The following is a 20,129-nucleotide window of genomic DNA, read 5'->3' on the forward strand; positions in this document are numbered from 1 at the left end:
CATGGAGACATGCACAAAATCATGACCATTGATAATAGCTTTAGGCATGGGGATAGGCACAAAATCATGACCATCGATAATAGTGTGGAGTTAGGCACAAAATCTTGACCATTGATAATAGCTTTCTTCATCTTCGAGGATGTGTTCCAAATGGACATCCACTTGTCGCTCGAGAAGCTTGATGTCTACATCAGGAAGTTCACCTTCCGATATGTGGATGGGGTTGCTTTGACTCTCGAGCTTGCCATCATCATTGGTTATTTCTTTCTCTTCTTTGGGGACTCGATTGCAAAAGGATAATTTCTCAATCTCTTTGATCCCTCTGGTGGTGTTATTATCCTAGGGAAGCCAGCATCAGCCTTGTACTTTGGTTTAGAGGGACCAGAACCACCAGCACCATGTTTTGCTATAAGGGGCACAATAGAAGCATATGATCTACGAGTTTGGACACTAAAACCATAGTTATGCCTAGTAGTAGAGGTAGAATAGCAACAAGACTAGGTGTGGCCACAAATACCCCATAAGTTTGAAAATGAGAACACATTGCATAGCCCCCGAAATAGAACTAGGAGCACGAGCATGAGGTGTCCCCCAACATTTTTGGACAATGACTAACATTTGTCAAGTTCAGAAAGGGAGGCTGTTTTGGAGCCATGAACAAAGCAAACAGAACAAATGGAAACCCTTGTACCCAGAGTAGACACACACGATCCCTTAATGCACCCAACATCATTTTTTTATTAAGCTCGACTATAACACACCCAACATCGACTATAAATCCCTTAACACCCTTTATAGTCAAGCAAACACACACCTTAAACCCTAACAAGGCCAACAACACAATCCTAAGAACATAAGCATGCAGTGAGTAGATCGGGAAGCACCATCGAGCTTACAAGCTTATTGCCCATCATAACCACTACTCACCCATCAAATATAACACCCTAACTAGGAGAGGTGGAAAACCCTAACAAGAGCAATAAGAGAAAGGATGTAACGAGCAGAAACGAAAAGGAGATGAGGCCACAAATTACCTGGCTTGCCATGCAGACTCTAGGACAAACTTTAGCACCCTTATAGTCGAGTAAACACACACCTAAACCTTAACAAGACCAACAACACAACCCTAAGAACACAAGTGTGTAATGAGCAGACCCAAGAAGCACCATGGTGCTTACAAGCCTACTACCCGTCATAACCACTACGCACCCAACATTGAATACAACACCCTAACCAGGACATGAGGCAAACCCTAACAAGAGCAACAAGAGAAAGGATGCAACGAGCAAAAATGGAAAGGAGAAGAGGCCACAAATTACTTGGCCTACCATGCAGACTCAAGCTGCTCACCATAGCTGTGGATGAACACCAAACGAGGAGGGAGGAACGTATCACCACCATGCATAAATTTACTCACCCACTACCCCCACTAACCCCACTCTCCCCTAACGTTTCAGCCTTCACCTATTAACCTAAGGTTTTGTCCACCACCATGCAAACCATGTTGGGTGGTTAAACAAACAAATATTCCCAATAAATTATTTTAAAAAATGATGTTGGGTGCATTAGGGCCTTCTTAGAGCTGTGTCATGCATTGACCTATCACACTTGGGGAGGAAACACAAGCCTGCAAAAACTATGGACTTACTCAACTATTGGTTGGAAATTTGAAGTCTTGCAAATATTACTAAATGTAAGCATTTTTTGGCAATACTATGGTAAACTTGCAAGAAAAAGCATGGTGTAAGCTAGTGATATTTTCTCTCTCTCAAATGACAGTTTTATATCATTATCACTTAGAAACTGTAGTTTTGGTTTAGTCATTAACCCAGATTTATCAAGACAAAATCTATGGGAATCCATCACTTAACTTAGCTCCTAAAGAAGTTGCAAGTCCCTTAAAGCACTGCGGGGGGACACAGTTCTTAAGCTGGGCCAGATGTATTTTGTGAAAATTCTTTTGCCTTGTGGGGCTTTTCACGTGCCCTTTCCACATTCCTAATCTAAATTTGCCATATGAAAAGAAAAAATTTTGGGTAGGAATTTGAGTGGTAATTACGCATTAGTTAAAGAGTGAATTGTATTAATAGAGTATTAGAAAGAAAAGATGGGGTCATGGGTGTCCTAGGTGAGTAGTGTGGCACGTGTGATTGCATGCACTGGTACGGGGTTGGGTGGCAAATGCGCCTCTCACGCATGTAGGTAGGTGGGGTGGTGAGAATCAAAGGATGGAAGAAGCCTATAAGAAATTCGATGAGTCTAGTGATGGAGGTTGGGGGGACTAGGAGCTAAACAATGAAATGAAGAGGAGCCGTCGAGGAGGAAGAAGGGGAAAGAGAGGCAAAGAAGGTGCGGTGCCCAATTGGATTTCGGCAAGCTAAACATGCAAGTGTAATGCGAAAACCTCATCAAAGGGAAGGTATGTGCTAATATCTCCCCTAACCTTGCAAGGAGACAGATTGGGTTGTTCTCTATGTGTATTGCTATTCTGCTTTGCCTGAGGAGGCCACCGAGCAAGGCAGAGCTAGGGAGGTGGTTATAGGATGAGGAATTCCATGAGAAGGTGGTTTCAAAAGTTTTCTATTAAATTGGGGAAAGGTTTCTTTAATGTTCTATTTGTGAAGGGACAAACTGTTGTTGATCTATTTGCTAGATCTCCGCTTTTCATCGGCAAAAACTTGTGCATGCTATGCCTTTCGACCCTGCATTTGATGTAAACAGAAGCCTTTGTGAGGCGTGCCCGTTGTGGGTTGAAATTCAGGGGCTTCCTCCCTGGCTAAGACTGGCTCTAGGGGACTTGGCTAGATAAATAGGTCTAGTTTTGTTTGTCTTGAAGGATGACGACACTCGAACAGAGTTTGTATCTCCTGGAATACCCTTCTTGAGATGCCTAAAGTATTGGAAGTAGAGTTAGGGGAGCTGGGGAAGATAGAGTTGAAACTAAACTTTGGATTTTTCCCTAGGGCTTGCTTTAGATGTGGCGGTTTCAGCCACATACCAAGAAACTATGGTGTTGCTAAAAACATGGAGATGGGTGGGGAGGAGAGGAAGGAAGAGGAATTAAGTGGGGGGGATAAGTCCATGACCAACAATAAACTTGTCAATAAAGAAGGGAAGGGGAAGATGATATCAAAGGAAGGGGGGTCTGGGGAGCAGGGTTGGACTAAGTTAAGAGAGAGAGTAAAGGGGAGTGGTAGCCTTGGGAAAATCAAAGAGGAAGCAAGAAAAAAACAAAATATAATTGAGGGGAAGGGATTAGTGGGTGGCAAATCAATGGATGGGTCAAGACCTTCTCTTTATTCTAATCCCTTCATTCCATTAGGAGTAGACGATAGTGAAACATCCTCCATGGGAAGGTTCCATTGGCAGGTGGAGACTGCATGGAGGGATATCGAACGAGGACCTGGGTGTCAAGAAGATGTTCCAACTATGGAAGGGGAGGCTGAGATGGATATGGTACCGACTACTGCTCTTGAATGAATAAGAGATGTGAAGTGTAGGGGTGTACCTGGAACATGAAGGGATTAAGGGAAAAGAAGAAGAACTCAACCTTTCGGGGGCTAGTCAAGGCTTGGGGAATGTCAGTGAGATGGCAGTTCAGGAACACAATTTGTTTGGCCTGAACTGCTGAGAAAAGATAGGTTTTTGGATTGGGTGGTTTTGTATGGGGGGTGAACTCAAGATTTAGTGGTGTTTTAAGTATTATTAAGAAGGACTTAAAACCTAGTATTGTAGCTAATAATCCTAATGGTAGTCCTAGTAGTAGAAATCCAAGTGGATAAGAAGAGGGTGTGGGTAGTTAATGTATATGGAGCTCATAATCATAAGGTTAGGGGGGAGATGTGGGAATGGATTGATAAACTAGACAGCCCCCTGCATCATTATGGGGGATTTTAGTATGGTAGAGAAACATGTTGATAGATGTGGACGGAGCACGATTTTGATGGGTTAAGAGAGAAGGAAGTGGGAAAGTCTTAGAGGTTAGTTGGGTCTGACTGATCGATGGGAGTTGGGAGCTTGGGGATCTGAACCTAAACATACGTACTTTAGTCTTCAATATTTTGGGTCATCTTCAAGAATTGACAAGGTCTTCTTCAATCTTAGCAACAAGCTGCATGGGTTCCTCATACCTTCTATGCTAAATTTGAAGCTTTCTCTACTTTATCAGACCATATGCCCTTGAAATGGGGGTGGCATTTGGCTAAATGGGGGGAAGATAAGCTTAGACAATTTCCTACGAGGAAGCTGAGGGTGAATAATCTTCTACTAAAGGATGAGTAGACTATTAGAAGATTGAGAAGCAAAGGTGCAGGGAGGGATCGTGGTGGAGAAGCTTTGCTAATGAGATGCAAGGTATTATCACTCATGAGAGTTGCAAATTAAAGGCTTAGGAGAAGAGACAGGAGAGGAAGGTTTGGGGTGAGTTTTTGGAGTACTTACAAAGGAAAAGACAAGTTAGAGGTCTTTTTGAGGAAGAGGTTAGTCAATACATTAAGTGTCAGACTTATTTGAAGACAGAGGATGATAAGTTATCTAGGGAGAGAGAAAAGGGAGATAGGTGGAAATCTTTTAACAACAAGAGGAAGCCAGCCAGATACCTATTTGGTTTAGCTAAGGAGAAAGCGAATATGGAAGTGTTAGGACATATTAGGGATGAGAGAGGCCAAGCGGTTGGTGATATTGATCAGATAGCCCTTAAATGGGTGGAGTTCCTTGGGTCCACATTGAGCGTGACGGAGGATTGTTCCCAAAGAAGGTTCTAGGTAGAGATCAGTTTGTTAGGCATGGTAAGGAAGAGTGTGGAGACTAATAGAGCTTTACAGAAACTTGGGAAGGAGAAGTCTCTTGGTGGGGATGGATTATCTATGGAGTTCTTCATTACTTTTTGGTCCTCTATCAAGGACTTGGTTTGGACTACATGTAAGAATGCCTTTGCCACAAGAAGGCTGGACAATGATTTGAAGGAAGGAGTGGTGAAGCTAATCCCTAAACAAGCTGCTTGTGAGGTTTAACCATTGGAGACCTATTACTCTACTTACTGGGTATTAGCAAAGGTCATTGCTCTAAGGATCAATCCTGTTTTGTAGGAGGTGATTTCCAACAAGAAGCAATATGGATTTATTGAAGGAGGATCCATTTATGACAACATCTTTTTTGCCATGTTGGGTAAGGAAGTGGTTCAGAGAACTGGTCAGAAGTGTGTAATTCTCTAGTTGGATTTGGAGAAAACTTATGGCAAAGTTCACTGGTTTCTTGTGGGCCAAGGTCATGGAAAGCTGGGATTTGGAAGCAGGATGGCCACTTGCATATACACTCTCACTGCTAGAGGTCAATCCAAGCTGTTGTTGCTGAATGGACGATTAGCGAGGGATTTGAAATCAAAAGATCTGTGAGGCAAGGATGTCCTTTGGCCCCTTTGCTATTTTCCATTGCCTCTTATCCCTTGATTGTGGCTCTTGGAGGATGCTTGTGAAAAGGGGCTGGTAACTATTCAGTGTTTTGCTGATGATTCATTCTAATTTCTAAAGGCTGATAATAATAATATAAGGTATGCCTTACAAATAGTCCAAGTGTTTCTTTGCTGATGCTTCTGGATCTAGATGCAACATTCACAAATCCAAGATCATTAACTTAACTGAGGATGATGATGTTGACATGGGTAGATGGGGGTGTGAGGTTATAAAGAAGGGGCATATTATTAGACATCTGGGGGTTCCCTTTGGAGTTGGGGTGTCAAACAAGGAGGTAACTGACCGGGCAATTGAAAGGTTTCTTAATAAGATGAAGAGATGGGAAGGCATTGGGGTACCATTTCATGATAGTGTGGTCATTACTAACACTATTAAATGCATACATTATGTTTCTTTGTCTTGTGTTAGATTTCAAAAAGTGTCACTAGAAGAGGATCATAGCCCCAGTCAAGAACTTTATATTGAAAAATTGTAGAGATGACAGGAAGGTCTCAGCTTGGTTGGCTTGGGATAAAGTAAATTTTCCCAAAAAGGTGAGAGGTCTTGGGATTCTGCACTTGCCTATCCATGCCAAAGCAAGGGTTGTAACTAGTTTACCTAAATGTCTCCAGCAAGAGGAAATCTGGACCAGGATGGTTAGAGAAGTAATTGAAGAGTCCAATGTTCACTTTAAAGGGAGGTGGCTTGGTCTGGATTGGAAAGCTAAGTTGATGTCTTATGCTCCTTTGAAAATTATAAGCTCCCCCTTTTGTAAGTTTTTGTCCAAACTGGAAGGAAGTGATGGGCTTGATAAAGTGGGATGGATGCACCAGAGCAATGAGGAACTCTTTCTTCAATCTTGTCTTATGATGGACTCACAAATTCACCCCTCCCCTCGCCCACTCTAATGCAAAGATAGCTAGGAAACTGAATAACAGAAGATTAAGAAGGCTGGGTGATTGTTGGGATTGCACTTAGGTTGGGTGGATGAGTTCGGGCTACACCAGAGAGATCTACAAGGTGGTGAGACATGCCCTAGAGGAAATTGAGAAGGGATGGGTTTCCACTGCCTTTAATGAGGCTTATTGGCTGAAAGATTGGTTGTGGTTTAATGGAGTGAAGTTGGATAAGGTGACTAGTAGGGCCTTGTATGAAGAGATGAGCAAGAGTGAGGTTAATGTGTTGTACTGCAACAAAATCTGTAGAGTAAGGTGGAGCCCTAATACTTGGATGAAGAGATGGAAACTAGTATGGGAGCTGGATGTCCCTATGAAGGCTTATACTTTTCTGTGGAGGGTCTGCTTGTGGGCTCTCCCTATTGGATACAAAGTGTTACAGAGAGGAACATCACATCTGGAACCTGTCCTAGGTGTACAGCAACAATTGAAGATGGCAGGCATGCCTTTTGGGACTGCCCTGCTATTAGGGCGCTTTGGGGTAGGATTGATAAACGGGTTATTGTATAGGATAAAAGGGACTTGGGGGGACTGGCTGTTGGGGAGATTAACTGAAGCTAAAGGGGCTATTAATTTGGTATTTTATCTTATTAGATATTGTTATCTTTGGGAGATTTGGAACTCCAGGAACTGGCTGGTGTTTAAAAAAGGGTCAAATTAGGGGCTAGATGTGATAGAGCTGATGTATAGATGTGTGCATCAATGTTGGTCTGTATATTATGTAAATAAATGAATAATAGTTCTTTTGCTGAGATAGTTTAGACCCTATAGGCTAGGAGGATAACTGAGTTGCTTTCAGGATGCTGAGATATTAGTACATACTAGGGTAACCTAACAAGTTTTGACATGTGGCAAGGTTACACTGGGAAAGACCTGAAGGTAAGATACCCAAAGTTTGGACCCAAAACCAAGAGATGGTATTTGAAGAAGAAGCAACCGGTTTATACATTTGTGGCCCTGATTGAGAACCCTATTGGCATGAGACGTGATGTGAAGACATGGACTAAGGAGGATTGCATGGAGGAGCACACTCCCAAGGGTTATACTACTGATTCTCTCTGCTTGTGGCATGTATGCAATTGGGCTACCATGTAATCTTGGGAACACTCTTCTTTTGTTTGGGAGGAGGAAAGATGGGTTCAAATCTGTAACCTGCTTAATAGCGATTGGAAATAGGATGGGTGTCAGAGATGTAAAATGTAAATGGTTGCTTTTATGTTATAAATACAATTAATCATCGTATGTTACAAAAAAAGGAGTGAATTGTATTATTGAACATTATTGAAGTATGCAATTGTAGTAGTATTAATCGTTTTTATAGAGTACTATTTTTATAGAGTGAATTGTATTATTGAACATTATTGGTATTAATCGTTTTTATAGAGTACTATTCGACTCGCAGAAGTCTTGGACTCAGAAGTGGCAGGTATTGGAAGAAAGTCAAGACAAGTGGAGAGAGAGAGAGAGAGAGAGAGAGAGAGATGCTGTCACGATCGGAACGAAGAATTGAAGGAGATGTGGTCGGAGCAGCAAAGGCAGCAGCAGCAGACAGAAGATCGAGATGCAAAGAAGAAGATCGGGACCAGTTTAGGGTTAGGGTTTCGGATGAAGGTGCCTCAGAGGTATGCAATGGTGGCTATGGTGTTTGCCAGCACAATCATATTCTACATGGAGAGGGTGGGGTTTTCCATCGCCTACACAGCAGCGGCGGCGGCAGCACAAGCAGATGAGCGCACCAAAGGCTACATCCTCTCGGCCTTCTTCTACGGGTATGTCCTCTCTCAGGTCCCAGGCGGGTGGGCAGCCCAACGCATGGGGGGCCGCCCGGTGTTGCTTCTCTCTTTTCTCGTATGGTCTGTTGTTTGTGCCCTTACTCCCACTCCCACTGCACAGTCATCTCCCATGTCCACCCTCATGTTGGCCTCTACTAGATTCCTTATCGGCATCGCCCAGGGCTTTGTTTTCCCCTGCATCCATACCCTCTTGGCCCAATGGGTCCCGCCTCACCAACGCTCAAGGGCTGTCTCCCTTACCACATCCGGAATGTACCTTGGTGCTGCCATGGGCATGCTTGCCTTGCCCCCCCTCCTGCACCGTGCCGGCTCCCGCTCTGTCTATCTTGCTCTCGCATCCCTCGGCATGGCTTGGTCTCTGCTCTGGTTTAGTTTCTCATCTGATCCACCCCGGTCAGAGCTGGCTAAGGCCTCGGCCTCAGGTTTTGGCATGCCATACAATCGCACATCATCACAACAGCTGCTCCCGATGTCCACCCCCGACAAGGATACCATCAATTCGGCTTCAAAGACATCTTGGGAGAAGAAGGGCACTGCTGATGGCATACCATGGGGAAGCATCATGACTAGCCTGCCCATATGGGCAATCATCGTAAATAATTTCACCTTCCATTATGCCCTCTATGTCCTCATGAACTGGCTGCCCACTTATTTCAGTCAGGGCTTGGGTGTCAGCCTTGAAAGCCTTGGAGCATCCAAGACAGTTCCATATCTCAACATGTTCATATTTTCCAACATAGGTGGGGTCATTGCAGATCATTTAATCGTGGGAAAAATTATGTCCGTGACCTCCACAAGGAAAGTTTTGAATACAGGCGGGTTTGTGGCTGCTGCTTTGGCCTTGTTCATGATGACAGGTGTGAGGTCTTCGACTGCCGCTATCTTCCTTTCATCTGTTTGCCTTGGGTTGTGTGCACTTGCTCGGGCAGGTTTTGCAGTGAATCACATGGATGTTGCACCTCGGTATGCTGGAATTGTGATGGGGGTTTCTAATACAGCTGGGACTTTGGCCGGCATTGTGGGGGTGGGCCTGACTGGCTGGATTCTGGAAGCGTCAAAGGCCAATAACTTGCAGCTTTCGGATCCGCAGAGCTGGACCATGGTTTTTGCGACTCCTGCTTTTTTGTGCATGATAAGTGTTCTCATATTCCTGGTCTTTGCTACTGGTGAGAGGATTTTTGATTAGTGGCAATCTCACCTTAGAAACTTCCTTTTGATGATTCAGCTTAACAAATAACAATTTTTTGCCAGCTTATAATGCAAGCGGCAATTCAATACATGAAAAACTGCTCTTATTCGAAGCAGTGTTAGGCTTACTCTTCATGTAGTGTAAGACCTTGAAAGGTCAGTTTGTGTAATCCAAGCTCATGGAAAGTTTATCTAAGAAACAAATGAGTACACCTTTTTTGTTGTGGTATCATACAGCTTTTTTTTGCTTTGGATTTTATTTTTTGCATTGCAGTTAGACTTCATATTTTCCAATTTTGTAAAGCAGCAGGGAGACTGCAAGGTTGTTTGTGTCACTGTGTACCGTTTGAGTACACCTTTTTTGTTGTGGAATCATACAGCTTTTTTTTGCTTTGGATTTTATTTTTTGTATTGCAGTTAGACTTCATATTTTCCAATTTTGTAAAGCAGCAGGGAGACTGCAAGGTTGTTTGTGTCACTGTGTACTGTTGTTTTACGCCATAAGTCTCAAGCTTGTTACGCACGAAGGAAAATACAGTGCCATGCTAGATCAAGAAGTAATCAGGTTAATTAAGAGCTAATTAATAATAGGTGAGGTCAACTAATTTAATAAGCAAGACAATAAATAACATAGCATGTGTAGTTATAATTTGTCTCCTTCTTATATACCCACGTGGTCAGACACCACATTTACACACTCATACCTCCTTGCACCCCTATGCTTCACGATACTATCCCTAACCTGTTTTATAATATAGGTTGTAGGTGGCTACTTTTACCTAGCCATGTGGCACATTATGTCACAATTGATGAGAAGCAAAGTCTCTCTTAAAGTTGAAATATTCAAATGTTCCTCTTCCTCAGTGTGATGGGTTTGATTTTTTATGATCTCAGAAGACATTGTACTAGAATCATAAATTACTGCATACCTTGATGAAGCCTATTGAGAAATTATGTGGGTTTTCAACAATGTAGTGTTGCAAAACAAGCATGACAACTGTTTTAGACCCCCCCCCAAAAAAAAAGAGATTTATTGTATTCATCCTACGAGCCAAATAAGTCTTTTTTTTTTAAATGTACTCAATAGCTAGACTGACTACTTAAAGTGGCCACCTTACTCAAAAGATCTACCTTAAAAACCCTCAACATTTCAAAGTTAAGAGTAAAGTTCAGATGCTATCTACATCTTGTCACAAATGTCCTCTTATTGACCACTAATGCCATATGTAAATATATTGAAATTTGACCACCTAATTTGAAATCTATCATTAAGTACCTGTCACAAATGTCCTCTTACTGACCACTAATGCCATATGTAAACATATTGAAATTTGACCACCTAATTTGAAATCTATCATTAAGTACCTGATACACTAACTACAAGCTATATGAAAGAGTAATTTATGTTTCTACTTAGCCATTGATGTTCTTTAACACTATTAATACATGAGTATAAAACAATCACAAAATTTCAAAGTACATGTTCCTTTTGATCTTATAGAGAATTAAGGCTCCACCCTTGTTATTATAATTACGTGGGTATGGATTTTAGTTTTCACAACAAGATGTCACATGTGGCTAAATTTTTGAGTGACGTCTTATATGGAGTGATATTATCATATCAAACTGTTGTAAGAGTAGAGGAGATCTTTCGAGGACAGGATGTCTTTGGGTTGTGGGGTGCAATTGAGTACAAAGCATCTTGCTTGTTTCATGTGAAAAATGCTAGTTAAAGAGGATTCTTGGACATGGGAGAAGTCCAAGAGTAGTCAATAGAGTTGTAGTGCAGCAATCAAAGTTGAATGAAGAAAATTTAATTCCTTGCTTGCACAAAGCACATCATGATTCTATAGCATTATGTAGACCAGGTGGTAGTAGATCCAACCATTACTATCAAAGCTATTGGACATTAATGGTATCAGAGTGCGCCCTTTAACGAAGGTGATGGAAGTGCGATGAAATGCACCAGACTGCTTCTACAATCCACAAAGTATCTGACTTACCAAATGAGAGACAAGAATCAAGGGAAATTCTCATCTGACGTCAAGAGCAAGCTCATCATGGAGGTATCTCCACGAAGGTTAATAAGTGATTAACTTTTGAAACGACATCTTCATTAACTCAACTTTTTGAAAAGGTAGTTCATTCATGAGTGGATTGAATGAACTAACTTTTTGAAAAGGTAGTTCATTCATGAGTGGACATTGACGTGGGGTGTTGGAAATTAAATTATCCTTGTTATTATGAATGTATGGATATTGGCTAGATCTATTTTGTAAGGGTCTCTCTCTTTATCCGGAGATGCATTTTTGTGTACGAGCAGAGCAATACAAATGTCAACAGATCATGATTTCCATATTAGCAGGGAGGGGCCATATATGGCTTGACAGGTTAGGAGAGAGCTTACATAAAAGTGTGGGCCGATGGGCTGATATTCCCACATTGCATTGCACAAAGAGTAGCGAAAGATCTTGGGTTGTACAAACCTAACATGTGTCCACATGGTATAATATTAGATTTGGCCACTTCTAATAAAATAAGCCCAAAGTGAAACAAAAAGTACCTAGGGCTGCAAGAATTTCTTGAAGATTTATACTAGAAAGGAAAAGAAGTTAGCTAAAGGGTGGTGTCCACATGAAGAAAGAGATCTAGGTGATTGAGGACGAACCAATAGACATGATCATTCCAAAAAATGGAAAACTTGCACTACTCATTTATATTCCTTTTGCAAGACAATAACATTTCAAAACGACATTCCAACTGTTCGCACCATTTTTTAGCCTCTAGCTTGTCCTTTAGTCCTAAATAACACTTCTTTATTGAAAATGACATTATAGAAAAATTAATGGATTTGAGAAAAAAAATGGAGATAGAAAAAATAATATGAATTAAGGTGTTTGTCGGGCATCTTGTTTTTACACTTTTCCACATATTTTATGCTTTTTTGCTGGACAAACAACAGAGAAAGGCCAACGATTGAATAGTAAACGGGCAAAGTACCCCATGTTATCAAGGCTCCAGCTTTTGTTGATGGCAAGACAACAGAGAGATTGCTGAGGGGTGTGGCTGCTAAAAGTGCGAGTGCCTGGCTATAGATCAGGCACCTTGGCTGGCTTGCTTGAAAGTTGTTTCATGGTTGACTGAAGCATGCAATGCTCTTGTAGGTGGGGCACCATTTTGTCATGCAATGCTCTCGTAGGTGAAATGCAAAGGACGATCATATGTAGCCAGAGGAAGAGAGCAAGAGGCAGGTTGACAACTTGCAGATGGATATATACAACTATAAAAAATTGGCCTTAACTACTTCCAAGGATTGGAAAAGTTCTGTTCTTGTTATTAACTGGACACATCCCAAGGGAAAGGGGCTGGCTGGGTCTACAAAACAAGCAAAGGCTGTGAGGCTGTGGAGAGTCCATTCTCCTACTTGGACCTTACTACTTGGTTGAATAGTCTTTGATTCCACATGGAAGGGATCACGATATACATAATTTGGTGCAACCACATTTCTCACAAGTACCCCAAGAGAAAGTAATATAATGCTACTAAAGCCCCATTTTGTCATCTTTTCTGGTACCTTGCGCAGAAGGTTTTTCCTCTGGCTTATCTCCCCATTTTGTCATCTGATTGGAGCCTTGCACCCAGGATATATTGTCCAGCTCATCTCTGAGGCTTATGAGCTGTCTAAAACCTCTCATTGATTGCTCACTTTGTGGCACTTGTGCAACTACAGATTGTGTTGCACAAACACATGCACCAATACACTGCTTTGAATACAATTTGGATTCTCTCTCTCTCTCTCTCTCTCTCTCTCTCTCTCTCTCTCTCTCTCATTGAGCATTATATGAGATCTTTTGTATACACGGAACTGATGATGTGTTCAATGTCCTTGGAATCAAAAAGACTGAAAACAAAAAATTTACAAGTGCCTTGTCCTGAGCTCAGTATCCCCAAGCCTACAAGCACACCCCATTGTTGCTCAAAAGTGATTTGAGTACTGTACAATACACAGAAGACTATTTTTGCTAGCTTGCCTTTGAAAAAGAACAGGACAAGCTGCACCATGTTTGCCTCTCTACAGATTTACAATTAACTCTCTTTCTGATGTCTTTTTTCAAAAATAAATCAACCATCAAAACTGTTCTTGCTGAATGCCTAGACACTACAGGTATTAAAATGCAGTGTGGCAGCAAGGAGTAATCTACACCAGAACCTTCCAAGCAAGATGGAAGAGGGATTGCACACAGAGTTGGAACCTCAAACCGTGTAGATCTAGAACACTGCAGCAGCTGAGGCTGCAATTATTTGTTGATGCCCTCACTGGAGTAGAGTAACGGAGACTGTCAACAGAAGCAATCTCTGAAAGACAACTGTCCACAGGTGAAATCTCTTCCGTCAAAGAAAGCTGCCAATCACTGATAATCATTGACTTCCATGAGCAACTGTCTTAGCTGAGAAAGTTGTCCGAACACAGCCAAATCTTGGCAATCTTTCTCACTGCAGTGGAGTGGTGATGCCAGCAACTGTTGGTTAATTAGGACCTGCAGCATGTCCCTGAATGCGCCCTACAAAGGAATCTTCCTTTTCAGCAGGCACTAAGAAGAAGATAGTAGTATCTTTACCACTCACTTATCCTTTCCCAAAAATGGGGAGTGAACACTTTCATGCATGAAATCTTACCTGGACATAGCACATCCCAAATGTTCCAGCTCCAACATTGACTCCAGGGCGCAAAGGATCATCAATCCATAATGCAATATGTCTACTATCTCGCTTGAAGATACCACCAGGGCTTCCATCAAGTCCCTTCAAGACGCAAGAATTAAGCATTAAACCAATTGAAAACAAAACCTATCGTATACTATTTCAAACTAATGAACATGCTCCAAGTCACTAAGGTCAGTAAAAGAAGAGCACAGATGGGTCACTTCCAAAGTAATCCCAAATATATTCAAACAGAAAGGGTGGGTTACCTTCAAGACAATTTTCTCACAAGCTAAGTCAAGCTCAAACCCAAAAGTTCGAAGAAAACCCAAAAGTAGAGTTCCTAGGTAAGGCACACCACTAGAATCCCACAATGCCAATACTTTCTCAATAACATCAGCTGCTCTTCTCACATAGTGTTCACCAAGACTCCAATTCGAAAACTCAGACTTGTGGCTTGAACGAAAGTCAACACAGCCGTTTCTTGAGCTTGGTGTTTCAAAATCCTCTGAGATGTCAGCCATGCAAGAAAGGGGAGAAGACGCTTCAATGGAAGCAGGCGAATCTCCAGATAACCCATCCGCAGACACCTCTCTAAATAATGGTACTCTCTGCAATAAATCACAGTTCAGCTTATAAGTTATAAAACACAATCATACTTCAGAATTCATTCCCCATAAAACAAATGAGACATACAGGCATCGTTAGCCAAAGGTAAGCCATTTTCAAAAACAATCCCAAAATAAGAGAACGAAAAAGAGGTACCTCCAAATAATAGGCAAGGAGCAGTGTCAAAGAGTAGGATCCGAGACCGCCCATGTAAACATTACTTAGTCCTTTATGATGCAGAAATGACTTCAATAACAAGACCTGTACAAAGAAATCTAAATACTGAGATTGACCCCACAAAAACCATTGTGCTTCAAAACCCATTGAATGAACATTGTGCTTCACACAAATCCAAAAATCAAAGCACCAACATATAGAAACATGCTTCCACAGCTAGTAACCTTAGCCAAAAGAATTTACCAGCGGAGCCAGAGCAGGCAACTCCCGAATTTTGCTGAGCACATATTCCCGGGCTGCACCTCCTGTGTGTTGAGTCCCAAGTTTACCGACCAATGGACCTGCGCCATCAACTCTGTAGGTTCGATTCCACTCATAATTTCTGTTTCTTATACCCCCAATAGTTATGTCAATGGCAATCGAAGGCACTGATGTGGAAGGATCTGACAGTCTAACCATGGACCGGCAGTAACATTTCAAGACAGGCACTGATGCAGTGGCTAAGACATTGTAGCTTTCACACCACTCATATGATTTCAGGGATGACCCAAGTTCCCGAATTAAAAAAGCTGATGCTTGCGACGTAGACATATTTACTAGTGCTGGCAGCAGAGGAGCATCCACAACAGCTAGATCAACATCACTGTGTTGCAAACACAAGCCAGTGGCAAATGACCCAAAGACCTGTCCACATGGTAAATACAATGACTAAAAAAAACAATAAAAAGGGAAGACACTGAACTGACTACAGACACTGTTACCTACTGCACAAAAGTTAACCATCCAGAAAATAATGAAGCTATCGCTCTATAAATACTCAGAACATTCCATCATGCAACCTTGTCAGCTGATGATTCAAGGTAAGTTGAAAGTTGTAAAGTAAGGACTCAGAGCAAACCTCTACATCAGCATCCGGCCACACAGTCTTCACACAACCCCGGACACAATCTATAACAGCCTCCACATACAGTTGTGTTTCAGCAGAGGGCCGAGTCAATCTGGCGAACTGCAAAATATCAAAATGCAATGCCTCAACAAATCCCACTGCCATTGGTGAGGGGCTTGACGGCATCCTAGGAATGTTGGATGACATAAGCAGTATGGGAAAGGGACCACTCTTCAAGAAAGTTTGAAGCCCACCTGGATGCAGTTGGGCACCATTTACAGTTCTGTGCCCCTCCTCAGACTCTTCCAACACACCCACTTGAGGCTGGGAAAAAGTAAGACATTGTCCATGGGGAGACACAAAGACTGGAGATAATAATGTTGTCAAGTGATCCTGTTCGTTAACTGGGCCTTGCCTTTGTGCAGAAAAAGGAACCAAAACCTGACCAAATTGAAGAGCCTGCGGCTGAATAGGAGGCTGTTTCTGATTATCTAGAGGATTTTGTGGTTTCTGATGCCTAGAATCTCTGACTTTACCAATATTCTCCAAGTTAAAAGCCTGCTTAGAAGTGAGCCAACCCCCAGACAACTTCCTTTGTTCACTCCCCTTTGACCTCTGCAACTGTATAGGGACACTCCCAAACTCTCTAGGCTGCGCCTGTACAGGGATGTAGATCATGTTCTCAACTCCAAGGAAAGGAGAGTGCAGTTGTGCAGGTATCATGGGCACTGTGACAACATCATCTTCAATCTTTATTGTAAGGGGCTGATGAACACCAGCTTGTATGAGATCAATCAAACAGCTGTTAACAGCAGGATCAACTTGATGAAACCTTGAAAGCATCTGATTTTCATCTCTTGGATCTGATGTTTCAGAACAGGGGCAATGAGGCATCCTTACTGAGTTCCTCTTCCAGGTTGTTTTCTGGCTGTTAACATCAAATGTGATGCTCTCATCAGGCATGACAGGCATCCCAGGCGGAAAGACTGTGTCATACAACACATCCTGCCCCAAACTCCCTTCATCTAGTTTGTGATGTTTACTCTGTGCGTCATTGAGGGTCATATGACTTAACCTTTCTCTCAAGGAATGCTTGCTGTTATCATGCGCAAAACGCAACTGTGTACTCTCTCTGGCCAACCTTTCTTCAGAGGGAGTGTCATCTGTCCACTCATCTTCACCACAATATGTCCCCTTGCTGGAGCACTCACTGTAACAATCAGAATCTGACTTAATTGCAGACCGTGGAGATTCAGCATCATAGGTACCAATATTAGTGCGATAAAACCACTTCTTGCTCCTCTCACCAAAGAACTCTCTTTCTGGAACACGAAATAACTTGAGAAGCTGCTGCACCTGCCAGAATCCAGACGCGAGATTGCCACTGTTGAGCTTAAAATGGACAATTTGCAGCCCTTGCTAGTTCTTTATAGATTTTGATTAACAGCTACCTGATAAGCAGTCAGCTCCAACCTGAACTTGTGACCATCAAAATGATCTAAAACTGGGCGAAATATTTCCTCATCCAGAGGCGGCCGCTGGAATCTTAGGCGTACTCTCACCTGTAACAAGATATTGAAGAAACCAAAATTAATGATTAATAGACTCAAGCTCAAAAAGAGACATTTCTTAAAAGTGCAGCTACACTCTCAGCACATGCACATATATATATTCTTGTCCCTAAAAGTTTTTAAGTATGGAAATGGCCATAGTCTCAACTTCTCTTGAAAAAGCAATCATTCCAACAATCTCAGTGTACATACACTGAACCCACCTGTGCTGGGTACCTTGAAACAGGAGATCTCCCAAACCTGCTCACTTCAATATTCTCCCATGCATAGGGATCAAGATTGAGCCCACCATCACTTGCAGCCTAGCATTGCACACATGGAAATATTAAGTAATTAGACATTGTGACATTCCAACTTAGTCATAGTTCGACATTAGAACAGACAATCGAAGCAGATCATAGACTACAGCAAAAAACAAGACCTGAAAATCCACATAAATTTACCTTGCAAAACAGTGCAAGGGTAGGGGCATGGACAACAGACATACCTCAAAAACACCGCACAGGCATCGAGTAGTGTAATTAAATAAGAAGAGTGGCATCCCTCGCCGAATCGCACGAACAGATTCTTCATGATAGGCTGGCAATCCTGCAGACGCATGAAGTAAGAAGCATATACTCCAGGCAGCAAAACAACAGAACTATTTGAGTCCAGGCAACAACACCCTAGGAGGTCAAAGTCATTGTGCAACGCCTTAAAGACTAAGAGGCAGGTAGCCTGCAAACTATAATGTACTCAAAAGATCATATGTGAATATGGCATAAGAAGTACAAGTTACAGCACTTTGACTGTTTATGTGCCTGCAGACAGAAAAGATAACCATATGAACATTTGAACGACAGACTTCCATGAGAAACAATAGCCACGTGAACTTTGCCCGCTTATGTCTTGCAACATTTGCACAACATACTCTGTAGCCTGCAAGTAGTGATGCTAGATGCAGTTCTGAAGGTATACACAAAAACCTGCCAACACTCAAACTTCAAACAACCGGACAAAGCATCATGGATACACTTCAAGAAGTGTTATGAAGGACGCAAGGAACAACATCCATATAAATGGGATACTGAAGCTTTACTGACTGCAGAAATATGACCTGACACATCTAAATTTGCAGGTATCCCACCAACTTCAGACCCATACCATGTTTAGGAAACTGAAAAACAGACCAGATTGGGCTTCTTTCCCATGCCATAAGAGGCGCTTTGGCACTCCCTTATTTTTAAGAACCAAGGCTAATTGAAAGCTAAACTTGTGGGCTCGTACGCCATCACGCACTCCAAAATCTGTACTCCGGAACTAATGGAAAACTGAAGTTTTATTTTCCCCCGGTCCATAGAACCATGGCACTTCCTTCTTTACACAAGGTGCCATTACGCCACCTATACCTCACCATTACAACTAAGAGTGGGAAGATGTAGACTTACCGAAGATTTTACGCTCCAGATCCGGGATGGTGTCGTTGCTGCAGACGAAGATGAAACCCGCTAGGGTTTTCTGAGGCTTCGATTCTTTCCAATCGGGGTAAGTCTTCTGTAGTCTCCACTCATGATCGGCGCGGGTTGGAGGAAACTTCTTCACGGCCACCATTATCAGCACAGAATGGTTCAGGGGGCAGTGTTTGGATTAAAATGCGAAGCTATGGGGATGTGATAGGGCAAGCCGTGCCTACGCGATGGCGACGGCAGAGCTTGGCCAGAAATTGCACAGAGATAAGGGTACGGCGAAGCTGGAGTTTCAATTTGGCTGCGGCTATGGCGAAGGCGGAGAAAACAGCAAGGACACAACGGCTAGGAATGGTGATGAGCAGAGCGAAGACAGGTTAGCACTAGGTTTAGGGTTAGGGTTAGGGTTAGGGTCAAGCGACGGGATATGATGGTGATCAGATTAGGGCAAACAGGCTGCTGTGAAAATGCTACAGGTTGCTGTTGAGGAAGAAGAAGAGAGACGACGACAATGTGATTCAGAGTTACCCGTTAGTTACCTTTTCACGAGCCATTTAAAAAAGTCCCCATTCACTCTTGGTTGCCACACTTTGAGACGGTTCCTAGACCTCTTTACTTGCCTTCAAAAAGGTCCCCTGTCTTAACACTTTCAAACGGTTCACTTTCCCCGGCGAGATTAACCATGATTTATTAAATTAAAATATTAAATCTGATTTGACAGGCCTGATTAGAAATTATCGACTCGTATCTTCAGCTCGCAGACACGTGGAATGTGTATGGCCCTCCCTTTACAAAATTGCATTTCGTTGAAGTTTGTGATTCTCTTGGCCCAAACGTGAGGCTTCTCCTTTCCACCAAAAAATATCGCACATAACAAGCTTTTTGGCACACACCTCATACACATAAGAGTATAAATTTGTTTATGAAGGCATCACGAATATATATAACACCGAGGAACTTTCTCAACATTGGGGTGTGTGTGTGTGTGAGAGAGAGAGAGAGAGTGTGATTGTGTGTATTGTGTGCGCAGGCCGTGTGTGTGTGTGTGTGTTTGTTTGAGAGAGTTTTTTAAAATTTGAATGTTAATGTTAAAGTTTTTCAAGTTTTTTAAAATGTAAGTATTTTTTATGTCCGTCGTGTATGTATGTGTGGTGTTTTTTTAAATGTCTTAAGTATTTTTAATGTGCATGCCGTGTGTGTGTGAGAGAGAGAGAGATAGAGATAGAGAGAGAGTGTACATACATACATTGTCGTGGGTGTATATGTGTGTGTGTGTGTGTGTGTGAGAGAGAGAGAGAGAGAGAGAGAGAGTGTGTATGTGTGTTTGTTTTTAAAAATGTCTTAAGTATTTTT

The 20,129-nt window shown here is 42.2% G+C and overlaps 2 protein-coding genes across 3 annotated transcripts; one reads left to right on the forward strand and one right to left on the reverse strand.

Annotated features, from left to right (window-relative positions):
* The first annotated feature begins 7,807 nt into the window (after positions 1-7,807).
* PHT4;6 (phosphate transporter 4;6) lies at positions 7,808-9,614 on the forward strand. Its single transcript, XM_086787771.1, has one exon. It carries the CDS (start codon positions 7,922-7,924, stop codon positions 9,383-9,385), a length of 1,464 nt encoding a protein of 487 aa, XP_086643897.1. The 5' UTR covers positions 7,808-7,921; the 3' UTR covers positions 9,386-9,614.
* A 3,622-nt stretch (positions 9,615-13,236) lies between these two features.
* On the reverse strand, positions 13,237-19,647 carry LOC147609544 (uncharacterized). Of its 2 annotated transcripts, none has more exons than XM_086787853.1 (10): positions 18,759-19,647; positions 17,819-17,919; positions 17,535-17,633; positions 17,212-17,322; positions 15,773-17,116; positions 15,118-15,558; positions 14,854-14,958; positions 14,358-14,699; positions 14,065-14,190; positions 13,237-13,881 (listed from the first exon to the last, which is right to left on the reverse strand). In XM_086787853.1, exons 1-10 carry the CDS (start codon positions 18,919-18,921, stop codon positions 13,879-13,881), a joined length of 2,835 nt encoding a protein of 944 aa, XP_086643979.1. In that variant the 5' UTR covers positions 18,922-19,647; the 3' UTR covers positions 13,237-13,878. The 2 variants fall into 2 exon arrangements, with proteins under 2 accessions (XP_086643979.1, XP_086643978.1); XM_086787852.1 differs by having other exon boundaries at positions 13,237-13,949.
* Between the last annotated feature and the right edge of the window lie 482 nt (positions 19,648-20,129).

Source organism: Cibotium barometz, chromosome 51 (genome assembly GCF_041138505.1).
Source record: "Cibotium barometz isolate CiBa-2024 chromosome 51, ASM4113850v1, whole genome shotgun sequence".
Classification (NCBI taxonomy): Eukaryota; Viridiplantae; Streptophyta; class Polypodiopsida; order Cyatheales; family Cibotiaceae; genus Cibotium; species Cibotium barometz.

Coding starts and splice junctions, on each gene's coding strand:
- LOC147609544 (XM_086787852.1), bottom strand. CDS start 18,921: ATGGTGGCCGTGAAGAAGTTTCCTCCAACCCGCGCCGATCATGAGTGG. Junction 14,959..15,117: donor TGCCTGCTCTGGCTCCGCTG/GTAAATTCTTTT, acceptor TTCTTTGTACAG/GTCTTGTTATTGAAGTCATT. Junction 13,950..14,064: donor TTGGGATGTGCTATGTCCAG/GTAAGATTTCAT, acceptor ATTCCTTTGTAG/GGCGCATTCAGGGACATGCT.